Below are 20,040 nucleotides of genomic sequence, written 5' to 3'. Positions count from 1 at the left end.
AATCTAATTTGGAACTAGCTTTACTTCAGCACTTTTACAAAAAAAATTATACATTGTACATACAGGATATTACCGATACCTTTACAGGCCAAGCTGTGCAAATATCATTTCAATAGGTATTAAATGCAGTGCAGTGGAATGTATTTTTCCCACACCAAGACATTCAGTAGCTGGATCTTGCCTAAATCCCACAAAACTCAATTTTTATGAGCAAAGTTAAAATTCTAACATAAAAAACTCAGCTTGTATTTCCCTTGAAGCTGTTTCTACAATTCACAGATTATAGTGCACAGAAGCCATCTCCTGCCTAATCTCCTGCATTTAATGTTTAAACTGATAATAGTGAAAGTTGGGAGGGAAATATGATTAAGATCTTAAAGCTATTTTTAAAGTTTCCCTGATATAAATACAGAAAGTATAATAATAGATAAATTTCTTTATGTACTTGTGATTATCCTTTCTTATTTTATTAGCATCAGTTCCCATGAAGAATAATTTAAAAATAAAAAGCTAATCATTACTAATGAATGCAGTGTTGATTATGGTAATGATAGTAATGCTAGCATGTTAATGTTAGCATTCAAAGAGCTAATTTTGTACAGCATCATTAGAAATACTCTTTGAGGTTTTTTTTTCTTAGAATCACTGCAGATAAATACATTTTTTGCCATGAAATTGAAGGGGGTTGTGTTGAACATGAAGTCATACAGATGTCTTGAGAGGAAGTTTTGTGGAAAAAATGTAATGTACTTTTCTAGACTAACATCCAGATTGGAAAAAATGAGACAAACCCCAAATTTCATTTTTTCAAGTCATTCTAATAAAATCTGACCTAATGTAACCTTGACTAATAATAGTACGTCTACAGATATTTCTCCATCCATACTTTTAGACCATCATTAATTTAACTGTCATCACCTCTACTGTACTGTGGAGTAGCAGAGGCTCATCCTTGACATTTTGGTTCTGACTGTGCCTTTTTCTCCTTTCATTATCACTGTAGTCAGACAGAGCAGAAACAGAGAAATTCTACCGCAGCACTGTGAAGTTTCGGGTAAGTAGAACCTGTGTTACTGATACCAATATGAAGTTCTGGCTGTTCACAGGATTTTTTTTCTCATTCACTGAAAATCACTGTTGGTTTAAGAATATCACCAGAAAGCATTGGCTCAATGGCATATCAGTGTTCACCTGCTGGAAACTGGCATCTTCATAAACAGTCTTTAACTGGAAGAGAGAATACTTATAAGTGCAATTCTAATATTATTTTGGAATTATAATAAATTAATAAAATATAATTTCATTTGGTTTTGTGAGGTCATCCCAGCACACATTAAAGACAGTAGCACCATTTGCTAGAGATTCATTAAAAAAAACTAAAACTCCTGGAGAGAAATGATAACTCTTTTCTGTAAACTCTTTTGAAGTGCCTTATTGAATTAAATATTTCATCACTCAGAGTAGTCAAAAATTCAAACTAAGATTTTTTTATGCTCGTGGCACTTTATAAAAACAAAGATGCATTTGATTTAGGAAAATTGTTAATGCTGTTCCTAAATGTTGGGATTATTTTGTCAATGGAAGATAGGTAGTTTATTGAATTCCTGATGAAAATACAGCTCTGTGACATTAAGCACATATCACAATTATTGCCCTCTCCTCTTCTTTACTTTTGCACCTGCCTTGTTCAGAGCTATTTTTTTTCTCAGTGACTGTAGTATCATTACTTAAATACTTGATATTAAGCGATCCAAAATTGCAGGATGTACACCATACAGTCAAATGGGTTTGACAGAGTGAAACTTAAAGCAGGAGACCAAAGTGGATTTGTATGGTTTTATTTTAAGCTCACACTTGCTGTATGTTTAGGACTCTTGATTTCTGAAAAAAACTATTAAGAGCTGAGTGTTCTTACTATATGAAAGATACAGATATATGTGGGAATTTGTTATATGTTTAAGTACTATTTAGCAGTTACTGATATTAATGTACTTTTGACTAAATTTTCCCTCCTCTTAGACATATGTCTGAGAGAAGGAGAGAGAGACCATAAGAGGCTGTTTCTCTCAATCAATTTTTTTGTTTGCTTTGTACACTGTTCAGGTATTAATTGCCTCTTACCTGCATGGAATAAAAGGTCAGTGCTGCAGGCTGGTTGCTGCCAACATGATTTACACCCCTCAGAGCAAAAGCATTTCTGATTTCAGTTAGATGAAGCCCAGAGCTCCACTTCCCTCTCTTACTTCCAAGCAATAACAGCAACAAAGCAAGGTATCCCACGACCTTTAAAAAAAAAAAAAAAAAAAAAAAGATACATTTGCCACAACTTTCCTTCTCTTAGGAAAGAATAGATACACATAAGAAGAGTAATCACATAGTTGATGGACTGCAGGGAGATGTTAAAAACTTTAGTGGTATGGGAAGAAGCAGCATACAAATTTGATAGAAGAAAAAAAATCTAATTAAATAAACCCCAGGCCAACCAATCAACCAAACAAATAAAAAAATAATAAAAAAAAGCCAAATTAATTATCGTATGATGTATCTATTGTTTGGAACATGACTACACCACCACAGACTTCTGCAGGTTGCAAGCAAGAAATCTAACTCATTGTGCTTCCTCAAGTTGCTTTAGGCAGCCTTGTTTTAAAAGCTTTTAAGAATGACTTTTAAGAAGTGTTTTAAAGGACTTTTAAGAAGTGCTTGTGTAGTGGCCTCCCCATCTGCACTCATCAGCCCCATTCCTAACATTTTATTCTGATCAGAACTACAATTGAAAAAACAGAATATATTAATAATCAAATATATGAGATACTGTTAATAATCCACATGAAACAGATTAAAATCTCAGGCACAAAAGCAGGCCAAAGCCAAGCTGTCAGTTTTTCAAGGAGATAATTTTACCTGCCAGTACTTAGGAAGATACATGCTTAGCATGCTGACTTTTCAAATATTATTGCAGTCATGATTCAGTCTAAGCAGGTTTTTGACAGCAAATAAATACATTATGATTACTATGAAGTTTAAATTGACCCCTCTGCTCTTCAACAGCTTGATGTGCTATCAGTGTTTCCATTTGACATTTTATACTTCTTCTTTGGATTTAATCCAGCACTTCGAGCAAACAGGATGCTAAAGGTAAGATCTGTTTTAGTGATGGAGGGCTGACCATATCTAGATGTTTTTGCAATGCAACAGAATTTTTTTTATAATATTTAGGAATATGAAATTTAGAGACTGTAAAATATCTTCAAGGTAAGGTACAGCATAATTTAATAAAAAAACAAAAAATATAAGTCATAGTCTAGCCAAATTAAGCCCTTATTTTCTTATTTTTCTTCTGATTTTATTATTTCCTAATTTCAAAATAGTATTTTTTTGATTAAAGCTTGGTTTCTCTCATTATTTAAATTAGATTAATCTCAAATTATCTGCTTTGTTTTCAAAGATTAAAGAAAATTACTAATTAATGCCAATGTACCTTCCCGTTGTGTTGCTTATGTCAGGTGTTTAAAAACATAGGAGATAATTTTGAGGAGAAAAACTATACACAGAATACCTATCAAGCACAAACCTACTTTTGTTATCAATTCCAAAGACCTTGGAGCTGTGTAATGAAAGATCTGAGAAGGGATTAGAACATATTATCTAGCAGGCCACTCTGTGGCTAAATGCATTTCTCTGCATACAATCAACATGTTGATATCGAATTGGTTTTCATTAAAAACTGGGGGGAGTACAGAACTCTGACAATAAAATGAAGGTATTCTTCAATTTGGTATTCAAGAAAACTTAAAAATTCCTTAAAACAGAACCAAAATAATATGAAAGAATGAAAAGTTAAATAGTACCTTGTATTAGGCAACCAGCTGTGTATTGAACAAAAACAAAGAAAAAAGCTACATGCAATCACTAATGATAAACTGCAAATACTAAACAGGAAGAATTCAATACAGCTGCCATTGATGCCACAGGATATCCTCTAGTATGTGGCTGTTGATACATATGATCACTTACTGGAGAATTACTGGAATTTCAGGAAGAGAAAAAATGCATGTAAGTCTTTGTGATCGTGTTGCCCAAGCAATTATATATGTATGAGGAAGTAGAAGTTGTTTACCTGCAGTACTCTCACCAAAACAGCAAGGTTATTTCTGTAATCACTCAACATCCAGAAAAACACTTGACTGAAATTTATCTTTGTTTTTCAGTTCATATTTTTGTTACATGTTTGCCATGGTTTAGGAATAGTGTTTTCCATTTTAGTACTCCCACTAAAACTGGTCCCTCTCCCCCATCAACTGGAGGCACAAAAGGCAAGAATCACAGGCTGAGATAAGAACAATATTCTGGAAACAACAAAATAAGAAATGGAATTAATGGAACTAATGAAACTAACAACAACATTGTCAATGACAGAGAGTATTAAGAAAAGAAGTAATTCACATGGAAAAACTCCCCAATAATAAACAATACCAGACAGCACCCTCTGCTAGATTTTCTCTACAGGAAGGAACACCTTCCCTGACTGGAAGAGATAGCCCAGTTATCCCACTCCCAGCAATGAGCTGAGGTGGTATAAAATAACATGAGTCCTAGCCATGCCCCTCCCAGATTCTGCAAAAATTAACCATGTCCTGGCCAGAACCAATAGAAAGTTTGATTACTGAAAAATCCATTTTCAAAATGTGTATGAGAACTGATGTCAGTACTATTATAAAAGTACTGAAAAATAGTGATTGGATTACTTTCATTTGTTTTCCATTCAGCATAACACGTTCTTTGAGTTTAATGATCGTTTGGAAGCTATTATGGAAAAAGCATACATCTACAGGTATGTGATGATAAAACTCAAGTAGCATGCAAAGTTTGGCACAGAATGCATTTCAAATGATTTCATGAGTTGTCAGTTAAGCACTGGGTGGAATATGATACATCTTTAACTGTTCAATTTAAAGGGTTTTTTTTAATACCTGCCTTTATGGTAATCATTAAAATAATATATATATAAGGCCTCACTTATGCATGAAATCTAGCTCAGTTCAGCTGGCATGGTTCAGGTAAAATGTTCACCAAACTGAGGCTTCTGCCAAAATCTAATTGATCAGAAGTTTCCAAAAGTTTCTTTAATGAAACAGCTAAAAACACTATCTTTAAGTTGCTAATAGTGGTTCCAAATCCTCAGAAGCTGTTTATTTGTGCTTAATAAGAGTTATGAGCCTGAGTCTGTGTCAACATTTTTCTTCAAACATGCTTTCCCCATGAACTTGGCATATACAGAAACTTGATCCTTCACTTCACTGACTACAGCTGCAATGAGGATCAATTCAGCACAGTTCACAAATAGTGATTATAACCATAGCCTGCTGAACTGTGTTCTCACCTTCTGCATTGACAAAAAGAATTTTGGATCCAACTCAAGTTGGACATAGCTATGGCAACTTTCACAAGCCCCTCAGCTGCCAGTGATGCTGCTAAGATCCAATGAACCCTTTGCTTTGCCATCATTATTGTCAATGTCATCTGGTCTAGGTTATCTTGTGTAATACCTACACCAACAGATCCTTTTCCCTGTCCCAGTTTTGGGGCATGTATTTGTTACTGTCTGTAGGTGCTGTAGAAATATGTTGGTTACCATCTTATTTCATTTCAGAGATTATTGCACTTAAACAGTACACATGATATTAATACATTCAAATGAGATATTTTATGAGATTTAAAAACAAGATAAATTTCAAAAGGAGGTTCAAATATCATCTCCTTCATTTTTTCATGTAACTGTGAAATAAAACAAAACTTAAAAGCTTGAAAGTTCTAGTAAAATATTTTTGACACGCTGACCTTCACAAAATTTATAGTTAACTTTGTTTTCACTCATGGAAGATTCCTTTGTAGTTTGGGTTTTTTGGTTTGGTTTTTTGGTGTTGTGGTTTTTTGGTGGTTTTTTTGTTGTTTTTTTTTTTAATTCTTTTGGATCAAGAGAAGACTGAATTCCCACAAGACGAATAAATTTCTTCTCAGTTTCTGAATCTCGGCCTTCTTCAGTTCCTAATTTCATTTTAAAAACTGGGCCTTCATCTGCTTATGGTATTTAATTTTTTCTAATATTGATAAGCTTTAAAATTAATTGTTTCAAAAGTAATTATTTTCCATATTATATCCATTGCTTTTTGCAGTCATAGTTCAATGCTTTTTCTGTGTCTTCTATAATACTTGCAATGAGAGAATAATAATATAGACAGTTCTGAATCAAGTAATTAGTTTGTATGTAACAATACTGTTGTATGTATATAGATTTCAAAGAAATGGCAACACATTTAAAATTCATTTTCACCCAAATAAAGTTTTTCAAGGGACAGAAATTCACACTTACAAAAATACAGAGCGGGAGATTAATGTTCAAAGGGCAAATTGTGATGGGGATGTTATATCTTCAAGCTAGACCAGCTTTGAAAAATGTGATGTTTATTTACATGTCAAAAACAGTGCTCATTTAGAAAAGCAAGACACACAGAGCAAGAGCTCACTGGTCCTGCAAAATGTATGCAGTAGCAGAGCCAGCTACTCTGCCCTGTCAGAGAAATTTTTAGCATGATATTAAGAACCACAACTGTGTTGCTGTTTGTGTCTTTGTTTCCTGGCCCATTCAGATTGCCAGTATTAAATCACTTGCATAATGTAAACTGCAGAATCTAAATATTTCAAAGTGAATCTGTTTTCTAATTCATACTTCAGAAAACACTGACTACAGATTTTGCTCATTGTCAAACAAAGAACAGAGGTAGTTATACAGAAGAGTACAGGCAGAAGCTAAAAAAATCTCTAAAACCCCAGTCTTTTTGTGCTAACTACTGCATTTAATTTTAATGTTGTCATCTTGCTTTGTCTGACATTAGTATAACCACACTTTGAGCAAGAAGGTACCAATTAACTAGATAATAACAAACTAAGCTTCTACAGCAAGGGGGATTCTCTTCTCAAAGTAATTCATTTGAGTTTATAGGAATAGAACTAGCACGAGTTACTTACATCTTCTCATTCTGATATATTCAACATATGTCTGGTGAAATGTAACACAGCAAAGGTTTCTGGAATCTTCTCTCAGACCTCAAGAGTTCACTTTCATGGATTCAAGCTTGAACAGAAGACCTAGCATGGACAATATTGCAACATTACAAGACCACAACAGCTCTCTGCTGTTCTCTGTAGCTTGCAATCCTAAACAGAGTTGTCCTGGAAGCACACCAACTTTTAAAGAGAGAAACAGCATTCATTTGTGACCATCATAAAAAAGAAGAGTACACTTAAGTAGATGATCTAACAGCATGGAAAGGCCAAGGAGGGCATAAAAAGGCATCTGAAGAAGCAACAAAGGAGTGCTTAATGAAGTAACCGCAGAGATATTAGCTCCCATTATCTTTGTTTATAGACCCAACTTAGTTAGATCTTGTTAAAGTCTCATAAAACCACTTACTCAGTTATTCTGTACTGCATAGTGCATTGAATTCTATTCTAGCAGATAAAGTCACTAACTACCAGCCTGTGTTTAGGCAAGTACTGCACTTTTCCTGCTTATTTATCCCCTGCTTGTATGAATATTTCAATAGAGATCTTAATCCAGGAGACATTTCTTTTGATCCCCATGCCCTGAACAGAGGATATACAATGAGATCATTATTGTATTAACAGAAAGCTGCTTGGTGCTTAAGTAGTTCATCATTGTTATTCTTCAAAGAATTGGCCACAAACATAAGAACTGGGATCAGGAATGATATAACTCCTGCTGTAGAGACTAAATCATATTATTTAGAGGATCTTCTGCAGGTTTTATACTACAGGTCTTGTAAAGCAGTTCATTTCTGACCTCAAACATTTCTTGGCTTTGGTTCACAAGTTTAGAGTCTATCTTGGATAGAGTTTGGGAAACACATTATTTTTTACCCTGGACCCTCATTAATATAGCTTCAAACTTCTGGAAATATTCATAGCTATTTAGAGAAGTGGACTATAAATTCCTCAGGGAACCATAATTTAAAAATTACCCCATGTCAAATATTCTAGGGAAGATATTTTTTGACCTTGGACAGATGTGAGAGATGGGTAATTGCCAGCTATTTTTTCATAGACTCAATACAGGTGGGGAACTACTTAGCTTTATGCTTAACATTAACATTGTTAATCCAAAAAAGTAATGGGTTCTATATTAAGTTAAAAAAAATTTAAAAAGGAAAAATTTAAGGTGTTTTACAGGAATCTGTTGACTTTTATAGGGTCATTCGAACAACTGGATACTTGCTCTTTATCTTGCACATTAATGCATGCCTGTATTATTGGGCTTCAGACTATGAAGGAATTGGCAGCACTAGATGGGTGTATGATGGCGAAGGAAACATGTAAGTCCTTTTTTTTTACAAGAGTTTTTTTTTTTTTTTTATTTTGCTCATTCCTGCCTTCCCATCCTTCTCCCATGCCACTGCTTACTTTTTAAATGCTTGGATAGCAAACTTTTAGTAGCATGACTGCTGATTAGCAGCTTTCAATACTAGCAGATATTTGGAGGGCAGGTGCAGTGAATAATCAGTTCACCAATTTCAGCTTTTATAGGTTTATGAGTCAGTACTAAGTGCTGACTTAATTAAACATTTAGAAAGCAGCAAGGCTCATAAATTAAACTTACTGATTGCATATGCACATGGGAACTGTTAGAAGGATTGTATAGCAACCCTTCAAAAGAAACACAAGGACAGTTTGGGAGTTTTTTTCTGCCACGCAGCATTGTGTCATTAAGTGCAACATTTTTGTCCCTCTACACCATGGTGTTTGGTCTGAAAAAATTCCACCAGCTCTCTCTGATTTTTTGAGAGGGTCATGCTTAAACATGTGGCAGAGTATCTTCAGAGGAAACTACTGGATTTTGGCACAATTTTCCATAAACTCCTTGTGACAGCACTGGCTGGGTACGAAGTAAGGACCATTTATCAAGATGATGAAGTAGAAGTAAGAGGAAAAAACAAATTCATAATATACTCTTTGTGTAGTTTTGTAAAGATATATCTAATAGGTTCAGTTGTATAAGCATTCATTTCTTTCAAAGGTGATAATACAGTTAAAGCCACAGTTCAATTTGTTCTTTGATTACATTCCTTGCAAAACCAGATATAGCATCCTACTGCTGTCATAAATTACCTTCTAAACAACCTTTTACCCTTCTCTTGAACATGTGCTCCTCTTGTTTGTAGTTTTGTCAGTCTTCTCAAGTTTGATGTCAAGTCACTACCTTGAAGAACAAAAGACACTTTGTGTAAACCAGCACTTATTTTTTATATCTAAGGTTATCTCTTAAAAAAAAAAAAAAAAAAAAGACATATCTGAAGTTTCCACACACCATTAAAATACACAGCTTGAGTATTGCAGTCAGACATGTGCAAGCAGGATCATGGAGCTTAGTGGAACCACTTATGTAAGTGAAGTTATAGATGAGTGTTTATTTGCAGGATTGAGGTTTCCAGAAATCTGACAAGAAAAATGCAGAAGCAATTTCCATTATAGCTATTTTTTGTTAATGTGATTCTTGGGAATACTTGCCTCATACCCAAAAAGTAAGTTACATAAGAATAAGAAACCTGAAAACTCTGAAAGTAGAGAGTTTATTCGGTCTTCAAGTTTTTAATACTTCTTCAGAACAGTCTAGAGAATAGGCAAAAAAGTATTACCTGTTTTTCACAAACAAAAATATTTCACATTTTTTCCAGAAAAGTAATTGGTAGAAATTATTTACTGGCTTTACCACAGACAATGACTTGTATGTTCACAGTGGCCTGGTTTTTTAATATTTTGTGCTACTTTTTCCACGAGGAGACAAAAAATAGGTCTCAAATGAAGTCACACTGCAATCACATGGAATTTAGAGCAGACTTGTTTCATAAACAGTGATAACAAAATGATAATTCAAGTTCCGTATTAAACTGAGATTCTTAAATAAAATGCATGTTGGATATCCAAATAGCCAAATACAAGAAAAACACTGATCTGTCGGAATGAGTCCAGATGAAGCCACTAAGTTAGTCACAGGGCTGAAGCACGTCTCCTGTAAAGACAGGCTGGGAAAGTTGGGATCGTTCAGCCTGGAGAAGAGAAGGCATGGGAAGAACTTATAGCACCTTCCAGTACCTAAAGGGGAGCCTATGAGAAGGCAGCACAGGAAACTTTTACAAGGGCATGCAGAGATAGATCAAGGGGGAAAGGCTTTAAACTGAAAAAGGACATATTTAAATTACATATTAGGAAGAAATTCCTTACTATAAGGGAGGCACTGGAACACATTGCCCAGAGAGGCTGTGGACTTCCCAGTCCATGGAGGTGTTCAAGGCCAGGCTAGATGGGGCTCTGAGCAACCTGATTTAGTGGAAGGTGCCCCTCCCCATGGTAGAAGGGTTGGAACTGAATAATCTTTAAGGTCCCTTCCAACCCAAACCATTCAATGGTTCTATGATATATCTCTAAACTTCATTAAGATATTAATCCACTTCATCTTGACAATTGTTTGATGAGTGTATGAATTTATTTTTTTTCCTGTATCTAACTCATTCTGGAATATATAGTACCATGAACATGGAACCCCAAAGAGTATTCTACACTGAGCTGCATTTCATAAAGTATAGCTTTGTCATCCACTAATGGCAAATGCTGACTGTGTGGAATAGTCATTGCCTTAGAGAATTAGGCATGACATAAAATCTAATCATCAAATATTTGAGCATTTTTTCACACACAGAGGCATCATGTGAACACTAGTTATAATTGGAGATGTAAGTGTATTTAAACTTATCAGACAAGATACTTCTAGGTATATTCATTTATTAGGAAAGCAGATATAAGAACAATTTGTCAGGAAAAGTGACTAGTACTGCAGCATATATTATGTCACATCAGTGAACTTATAATTTTTCTTTCACAGAGCACAGGGTGAAAATATTTGAAACAAAATATGCCAGTAGTCTCACAAAGAATTGGAATATATTCAGAAAGAATATTAGGGATACATAGCTACTTAGCTAATTTTGAAAAATGACCATAAGCAGTTTGACAAGTAAATCAAAATTCTAGCTGTCTCAGATTGATCCACAGAAAATGATCTGGCACTGATTTAGTGGCCCTAGTGCTTTATGTGGAATCCTTGCTGTGTCCATAAAATATTGCTAGTTCAAAATATTGCTAGGCCAAAAGCAGTTCTTAAAAATGTCAACATTCCTAGGATTTTTTTTCTTTTCCTTTTCCAGGCTAAAAAAAAGTAAGACAGCAGTTCCCATTATTAGTGAGATTACATACTTGTTCCTGAACAGTCAAAGTATCTGGTGAACTAAATCTATATCTAACAACTATACACAACACTCAATCCACAAGCAAAATTATCAAAGTAGCTCTTCTGCAAATTTCCACAAGCTCTATTCTTTTCTGGTTCTTGTCCAGGTGGAAAGTGCTATAGTCAGTCCAGGATGTGAGCTCTTTTGCACAGCAGCCTTCAGTCAAAGCCTTTGACTTGAGATGTAAAAGGTGGTCAACTTTACCTCCCTGCAACACACCCAAATTAGCCACACAAGGCTTTTTCAGCATTAAATGTGCACAGCTTGAGTTAGGCAAGACCTCAGTCTCTCCTAAAGCAGAAGCAGAGCATCACTAATGGAACACTACAGTGTAGAGTCTACGCAAGGACAGCAGCAGATATTGAAAAGGACTCTTAAGTGGACAATTTCAACTATATGTGTTTACTTACAATCTAATTTAACTATCCAAGTAAAAGATCGATCTCCCTAATTCCTGAGGAAAATGGACAAACCTTTTTCCAGGGATTCAGTGTAATGTCATTGTTCTGAATTGTTCCAAGGAAGTATCTCTCTTTTATCACTGTTCACAGAGAAACTAAACTAGGGAGCTGAAATTCTCATGCAAACCCTCCAGGTCAGCAGTAAATTTAGGCAAAACAAATAATTTAACTTTGCTCATGGTGTACTTCTGCTGTTTGCAAGGAGTCTGCAAAATTCTTTGGCAAATTTAAGACACCTATTTGAAACGCAATTATGTTTGTCTGTAGTGTGCTGCCTTCCCGTTCTGGGCACAGACTTAGTAAATATCTGTAAGTCCCAGAAAATGGTCACTGTGTCTAGAACAAAGCCATTCCTTTGGTATGCATTGCCCAATGCACAGTGGCACTGGCAAATCTTGAAATGTATCTGGTGGGTTTCAGCTGTCATTGCTCTTGCAATAGGTCTGCTGTGTCAGGACTGCAGTGCTTGCTATGCAAAGACAGTTTTGTGCCTCCAGGCAAGCTGTGAATGCACAGCCCAGCTCATATGTCAGACTTTCAGACCTGCTACCCACATCCATACTTTTTTAAGTAAAAGCTTTATAGTTTGCTCCACTGTGTCTGAGATTATCACCATCACAGGCACTTGATGAACACGTCACTCTAGAAGAGGTACCAAGAAGGAAGTGATTAGTTTATAAAGGGTGCTGCTTTACTCTGCTTAAACCCATCCTCAGAGGATAATTTGAGAGGAGTCAAATGTGATAGTCCTGAAACAATGCTTCCCTGGGATGAAATGAATATATGAATACAACCTTAAAATCTGAAAGACACATGCACAAAGACTTGATTTACCTGCACTAACCAAAATCTTGAAAGAAGTTTAGTGTATTCTGAAATAGACTTTTCTGAGAAAGATATTTCTATTGACAAAATATTACAAGGTATCTTATTTGCAGTGTTTCTGAATGTTTTCATACCTAGGATTTTTTTTTAAGGAAAAATCTACTACTTTGATTGCCTGAAGGATAAACATACTCCCTATGATGTGTGGAGGCAAAAATCCCTTTCTTGTCTCATGACTGTTGTTTACTTCAACAGTAATTTTATAGCAGGCTGGTAAACTGTATAGTGAACAGTGATATTTTCCAGACACATGCTGGTAGGAAGCAGAGTTGCTAATACTGTTGAAATAGGAGTTGTTTTTTCTGGCTTTTCTCAAACAAAATTTACAATCCTTCTAAGGGAAGACAAGAGCTGCTCTGTATTTCAACTGTGCAACTTCCATTTTAGATTAAAATAAAACCAAAAATGCATAAATGGAGAAAACCTGTTCCAAAGAGATAGAGAATATCATGTGCCTTGCCAATAGAAAGTTCCTTTTGAAGTAAAATCACAGAAGAATACAGTATATTAACTAAATCTTAAGAAGGGGTAGAAAAATATAAAAAAACCCTCACATTTTGGACATACAACACTGAAAAGAAGAATGTGACACCTAAATTCCTCTGAGGAGTTGCTTTCATTCTTTGTAGACATTCCCAGAATAAAGATTATATTGTCTATCATGGTGGAGTTTGCAAACTTGGCACGCAGAGCCATTGAGGGTGAGTGATCTACTTAATCATTTTTTTTTCCTAAAATAAGTACCACAGAAATATTGTTAATTTCATTATTCTTATATTACCCAATTATACATTTTTCAAGCACCACAGCATTCTCAGTTATGGCAAATCAATGGGATATTAATATGCTTTATACAATTCCCCTCAGCCAAGCTAAAAGCACAATTTTATGCTTAAATCTGTAATTCTTCCAAAACGGACCTCAGTCTTTTTCTTATTATTTGTTTATGCTACAGAAGTCTAAGAAAAAGCTGACCCTTATGCATACTTTGCTGAAAACATGCATATGTGATTTTTTTTTATCCCAAGTGAAAATATTATTGTGGCAGATATTTTGCATGCCTAACAAGGAAAAATGTTAAAATGGAAAATATGCAATGAATATTTTATTTAAGGACTCTGAATGAAAATGGCCGGTTCTGACTGTTAACATCTAAAACTAGAAAACTATGGTAAAAGTGATCATTGTTACTGCATTTTCTTAATCTGCAAACAAGAAAAAAGGGACTTTGTAATGAAAAGCAGATATCAATTGCTTGGTAAAGCCTTACATTTTGGGTGAAAAACTTGAAAATACTTTCAAGTGATTAAGAAAAACAAACCTCATTGGAATTGGTTTTTATCATGAGCTTATTTTCTCATATTTGCACAAAACTGACCCTGCAGCTGTGTTATTACATGAACCTCTTATTATAGTGGAGTTCATATCTTAAAAAGAGAGGAGTCTGAAATACACCTAATGTCTGCAAGCAGACCAGGTGTCCTCAGGTTCAGAGCAGGCATGAGAAGATGCATGTGAGAATTTCTATTTCAAAACAAACTTATCTCCAAAAGTGTTTCTTTTGTGTCTTAGTGCTTGGGGTGGGGTGGGGGCTGGGGGGAGGGGTGGTTGGTTTTTAATTATTATTTAAAATGCAATAAAATTCAACACACATAAGGAATCAGCATTGCTTCAGAAGAAGTAGTCACAGCTGAAGTAATACAAAATCCCACTTTATAATTAAGGTAAATGAAATTCCACTCAGCAAAGCTGAAGTCTGATTGTACGGAAACTTGGGAAGTCACATTTTAATAAATACCAGGCTTTTAAAAATATACCTAACCCAATTATTTGTTTGTTCAGAAAAGAAGGAAATTATAGCACTCTCACAACAATTATTTGAAGTAGTTATTCCCCAATGCAATGCTGCATTGCTTGTGGTATCATGTTCTAGAAAGAGATTTAAACCAGAATTTTAGAGATGCCAAGGAACCTTTTTAAAGCATTCTGTCCAAGTCCTTTACTGCTTTCATAAACTTGTGTTATCATACTAGTAGAGATACATGACTTGAAGGCAAAAGGCTCTGTAGTGAAAAAGGCAAGAAATATTTTGTTAAGGTGACATAAGGATTTGTGGAGACCAGAGGCTAGGAGATATTAATAGAGGAATCAACCTTTCAATGCTGAATTAGTGAAGTGGTTTGGAGAAGCCGAATTAACACACAACTTGTGGAAATATGTAACATTTTTGGCATAACTCAGGAGGTAGAGCCAATGAAGGGTGTTCAAAAGCACAGTGGGAGGAAGACCAGTATTGCAGAAGGAGTAAAAAGGGACACAAGAAGAACAATATTGCATTTGTCATTCAAAATCCTGAGATTAGAACAAAAGCCTTATGGTGATAAGGCTTTGCACTGGCGTCATGGCACTGAAGCCATGAAGGGGACCTTCAAGTATTTGAGCATCTTTATGCTGCTACAGAGAGATTCTGAGAAGTCTCCAACACTTTTACACTACTTCTGACCATCTTCACTGGTAGCATTCTAGCACTGTAATATCCATCTTGGCAATTTTGTACAAAAGTCTTTTTTAATGCTACCTGGTATTTCTAGAGAGCAGTAAATTATAGCTGCATTTCCCAGACATTCTTAGTTTGCTGTGAGGATATTCAGCTCAACCTGACCTATATAATTATACCATTTATAAATTCACAACCCTTTAAAAAATGATGAAAGTCTTTTGGACTGAAAAGTATCACTGAAAGTGATGCTTAACTTCAAACACATAAGTAGCTACAGTCTAACAAAAATGCTGTTTGTATCCACAGGTACCTGAGGTGTTACTACTGGGCAGTTCGTAGTTTAATCACCATTGGTGGCCTTGCAGAACCACAAACGTTGTTTGAGATCATTTTTCAACTGCTGAATTATTTCATGGGTGTCTTTGTCTTCTCCAGCTTAATTGGTCAGGTACATAAAATTTAATAACAAGTTAGATTCAGATTACTGTAATGTAGTGATAATATATTCAATTTAATGGAATTTAGTCCTGGGAAAAAGTTTCGTTTCCATCCTCTATTTTAATGTCAAACATACTTATTTTTCTGATAAATACATGTTTTTAATCAGTTCCCTGTTTTGCAGCTCTTTTGCACACAAGCTGATTAAAAGCCAAGACTCTGAAGGACACAGATGACCTTTGAAACTGCATAATTCCTTTTTTTTTTCCTTACTCACAGCCAAGGAGACAAATCCTTGACATTCACACTATACTGTTAAATCTGAAATAAAAATTGTGATTGTTGAATAAGTCATGCTCAGTACTACTACTGATAAGATACTGTTAATGGAAATCCCATTATTTTTGTCAAACTGTAACTCTGATCTCTTCCACAAATTACAATATATTTGACAATCTGAAAAGTAATTGGTTTCTATTGCTTTTGGTTCCCATTTGGCAGGATAGAAATAAAAAAGCCCATAGCTCAGCAAATCAGTTATATTTCTAAATGAACATAATTGAAATATTTATGGTTTGTAACTATTAAACTTGGGCTTTAGATCCTAGGATTTAAAACACATTGCCTACAGAAAAACAAATGTTGAAGTTTCTGAGTGAGGCTGTACCTTATCAATTTCTGTAGAAACCATTCCAGAATTTTTGATTTGTGCATGCCTGTTATAAAATTATTAAAAAAAAAACCTGAATTAAAACTGAAATTTAATACTTATTTTGAATACAACATTTGAAAAGTTCAATCCAGCAGCTAGAGATTGCATATATCTCTTGCTCTTGGCAACTGCAAGAAGGGGTAACTGTCACTGAAGATACTCTTCCTTATATGATTTTAAATTCTTCCATAAACCAAAATTACCAAAAATAAAACAATATATACATATAAAATATTTCTTCTGGAAAAAATATTGAATTCAAGTATACATAACTAAATTTCAGAGTTTGCATATTTATAATTTTTCCCTAAATTGTTGTAACTATCAATAAAAGCCTCATTTCCCCAAGAAGATTCTACAGATGACTTTTTGTAACCAGTGTAGTCATTTGCGGTCTCAAACTTTAAACATTAACAGAGAAGCTGCTTCATTGCAGTTTGTTTGTTATAATTCCTGTTTACAAAGAACTCTTAAAATTATTGAATTATTCCTCATTTAGCACACTTGCCTAAAAATTGTTACTCCCATTGCAATCAATTGCATTTCTGTAAGAGAGCAAAACTCAGCCTATGGCACATTAATCCTTGGCATCTGCCAGATGAAGCCATTCCACTAAAATCACATCTGAATACTTATTCTTTTGAAGAAGAAATGTCTATGAACATTAACTCATCCACTTTCTAAAAACTGATTCACATTTGAGTTGAAATGTTAAATTATGTTCCTGCACTAAAAACTTTAAGGTCAACTTTCAGCTCTCAGAGCTTAGGACTGATCTCAACTATTTAAACAGTGGCACAGTCTTAGTTCTAGTGGTGTCAGATGATTCTATTACAGAAATTCAGCCCAGTTTGCTTTACTTCTGACTTGCATTGCATGCCAAATACAGAGTAGCTTTACTATGCATTTTTAAGAAAAATATTATCTATAATTTTCATCCATGTCCAGGAATACAAGACAGAAGCAATTCCTCTAAAATCATATTACAATCAATCAGATTAAGTCTGTAATGTTTCTTAAAAAGTGGATGAAGCACCAAAACATGCAGCCGAATGCATGTTTAAATTTTTATTAAATAATTAAATGCAAAAAGTATTATATTATTTTATAAGTTAATGACAAGATATTAAAATCAAGACTATTTTTTTTTATGGAATGTGTGGTAACAACAATTTATTTTTGCAGATGAGAGATGTAATTGGAGCAGCAACAGCAGGACAGAACTACTTTCGATCCTGTGTGGACAACACTGTCTCCTATATGAACACCTATTCTATTCCAAAACTGGTGCAAAATCGTGTTCGAATGTGGTATGAATACACATGGGACTCTCAAGGAATGCTGGGTGAGGATTTCCAATTCCAATTATGCAGCATGTCTGATTGAGAGCAGGTGTACAGTTACAGATATAGGGTGAAATTCACATTTCTCCTTTTCTGTATTGCATGTGGAAAGTCAGAGGAGGCTGCTAAACTTACTTGGGAAAATAAAGAAACTACAAAGCAATATGGTTCTTACTACTTCACTAATTTTATTCATTAATACAATGGTTTGTTAATAATTTTGGACAAGATTAATTAAGCATCTTAGTAAAAGCATATTAGCTGCTTCCTTACTTGAACTCATAAGTGTTAGAATAACTCCATTAAGTTGTTTTTGCTCATTTTTGTGGACATTCCTTAATTTGTCTTTTTTTTTTTTACAGATGAATCAGAATTACTGGAGCAGATGCCAACCAAAATGCACTTAGCTGTTGCAATTGACGTGAACTTTGCAATTGTCAACAAAGTCGACTTATTCAAAGCAAGTAGTTTTATGGGATGCAGAAATATGTGGTACTTTGTACAGAAACTTTGTTTTGTGCATCTTGCAACACTTAAGTGAATGTTTGTTGGTGTGCAAGGCAAAATAAGTCAAAGAAATATCTCAGTGAATGGAGACATCAAAACAAACCCAAGTGCCTGCATTTGGATTTGTGTCAAGAAACAAATGAGATTAGAACAAAATCTTGTTATGACAACATCCTATAGCTGATGGTATGGTCAGACTGTGAGTGAGTTCGGAGTATAGCTAATCTCAACAGTCAGAGAATAATCTAATTTTTGACACAGTCCACCTTGCTGTGGCCACCCAGGTCTGCCTGAGAGATCACCCATGCTTCGTGTTCTGGCAACGTAACACTGGTGTAGAAAAAGCTGCATCATAGTCAGTTTTTGTGTGAAGGAGCTTTCTCTTTACTTACCATGGTAGTTTTCCAGAGCTACAGTTTAAATGTGTACTTAAAAATGGATTTCTGAGACAAAAGCAAGGAGACACTGAGTTTTTAGAAGTCTACATAGAAAATTTTCTTGTTAGGATATTTGCAAGAAATCACATGATACATGTGTATAAAAATTACATGGCTGTACATTTTTTTCTACATCTGCTGAAGATATAGAATTCATAGATTCATATGAGCATTTGCTAGGATCTGTTGTTTTCCCCTGGACTGGTTTAAAAAAAAAAACAAACCATAAAATCCCCATAAAAAACATGTAAAACTCTGAACATAATACTAACTGAGCTTCCTCAGAAAATCTAGATGTAGAGAAACTCACTTTATAAAAAAATGAAAATATATTCAACCCATAGAGAATTTCACACATATTTGAAATAACAACTCTTTCAGTCCTTTCTCAGCTCTAGTAGCTGATCTTTATGATGTTTTGAGTTTGCATTCCACTTATGGAATCCCTGAATTATTCCTGTATTGTTGGCTTTTGAGGCACTAATAATCACTTAATACTGAATTAGCACAGTGATCAATTCTATTTTAACAGGGCTGTGATACCCAGATGATATATGACATGCTGCTAAGGTTGAAATCCATTGTATATTTACCTGGTGACTTTGTCTGCAAAAAGGTGAGACTTATTGTTTTATTCAAATAAGAAAATTCTTGTTTTATTCATATAAGAATTATGTTATGTGTTTTAGAAAATGAGTTCAGATATCGGTCAAAAATGTCCTTTAAATAAACCTAATCCTGACTGAATCAGAAAGCATAAAATTAATTAAGCTACTCTGTGTAATAACAACAAATGTGCTCTCAAATTTCAATCTAGAAAAAGACAATATGGATTTTATTACTTACATTACCAACCATGAAATTACAGTAATATGGGAAAGTATTTAATGTAAATATAGCTTATCTAATGATACCTCATGAAATTTTAATATTTAAAATGGATCAAACATAATGTTTCTATACTTCTATACATACAAACCCAGGCTACAGGTCTCAGTCTATGATGCTCAGTCTGAGCTTCATTTGTGTACTCAGACACACTTGAGTAGAATTATCTATAAATGTAGAAAATACACTGCTCCATAAAGCTCCTTCCAGAAGGAACTGCTCTGCCTTCACACAGCTCTGAGCCATCTCCAGGTTTCCAGCTGAATGCTGTCACACTGTCTCTTAGCAAAGATATCTATCTGTCACAGCTTTTTTTGGCTTAACCCTGGTCAGATGGGTAGTTCACAGGTAAATAGCTCAGCTTCTGACCAGTGAGCCTAAGTCTCCTTCCAGAAGGCATGTAAACACAGGGCAAAGTCAGATGCAATCAAAGCTTGGGGGAATGAATAGTAATCCATACTATACTGCTCTGGCAAGTGACCCACAGGTCCCACCACCTACACAAG

General features: G+C 34.7%; 2 protein-coding genes across 11 annotated transcripts in view; one reads left to right on the top strand and one right to left on the bottom strand.

Annotated features, from left to right (window-relative positions):
- CPNE3 (copine 3) overlaps positions 1 to 20,040 on the bottom strand; it is a 165,316-nt gene that overhangs the window by 104,023 nt on the left and 41,253 nt on the right. For 2 of the 10 annotated variants that reach the window (XR_014952977.1, XR_014952978.1), the window contains exons 17-18: positions 4,121 to 9,277; positions 2,122 to 2,283 (exon numbers count right to left, since the gene is read on the bottom strand). The gene's annotated coding sequence lies outside the window, so the exon portion shown is untranslated. Of the gene's footprint in view, positions 1 to 2; positions 2,284 to 4,120; positions 9,278 to 20,040 lie in introns of those variants that run through there. The other 8 variants (XR_014952975.1, XR_014952971.1, XR_014952970.1 and 5 more) reach the window with 8 other exon arrangements.
- The window catches only part of CNGB3 (cyclic nucleotide gated channel subunit beta 3), a 63,912-nt gene that overhangs the window by 30,065 nt on the left and 13,807 nt on the right, over positions 1 to 20,040 (top strand). The window contains exons 7-14 of the mRNA XM_085572310.1: positions 1,004 to 1,054; positions 3,052 to 3,138; positions 4,770 to 4,834; positions 8,271 to 8,393; positions 15,516 to 15,657; positions 17,545 to 17,704; positions 18,065 to 18,162; positions 19,179 to 19,262. Of these exons, the coding sequence (XP_085428436.1) occupies positions 1,004 to 1,054; positions 3,052 to 3,138; positions 4,770 to 4,834; positions 8,271 to 8,393; positions 15,516 to 15,657; positions 17,545 to 17,704; positions 18,065 to 18,162; positions 19,179 to 19,262 (810 nt within the window). The remainder of the gene's footprint in view (positions 1 to 1,003; positions 1,055 to 3,051; positions 3,139 to 4,769; positions 4,835 to 8,270; positions 8,394 to 15,515; positions 15,658 to 17,544; positions 17,705 to 18,064; positions 18,163 to 19,178; positions 19,263 to 20,040) is intronic.

Source organism: Lonchura striata, chromosome 2 (genome assembly GCF_050655825.1).
Source record: "Lonchura striata isolate lonStrDom1 chromosome 2, ASM5065582v1, whole genome shotgun sequence".
Taxonomy (NCBI): domain Eukaryota; kingdom Metazoa; phylum Chordata; class Aves; order Passeriformes; family Estrildidae; genus Lonchura; species Lonchura striata.
This window is presented reverse-complemented; position numbering and strand designations above follow the sequence as displayed.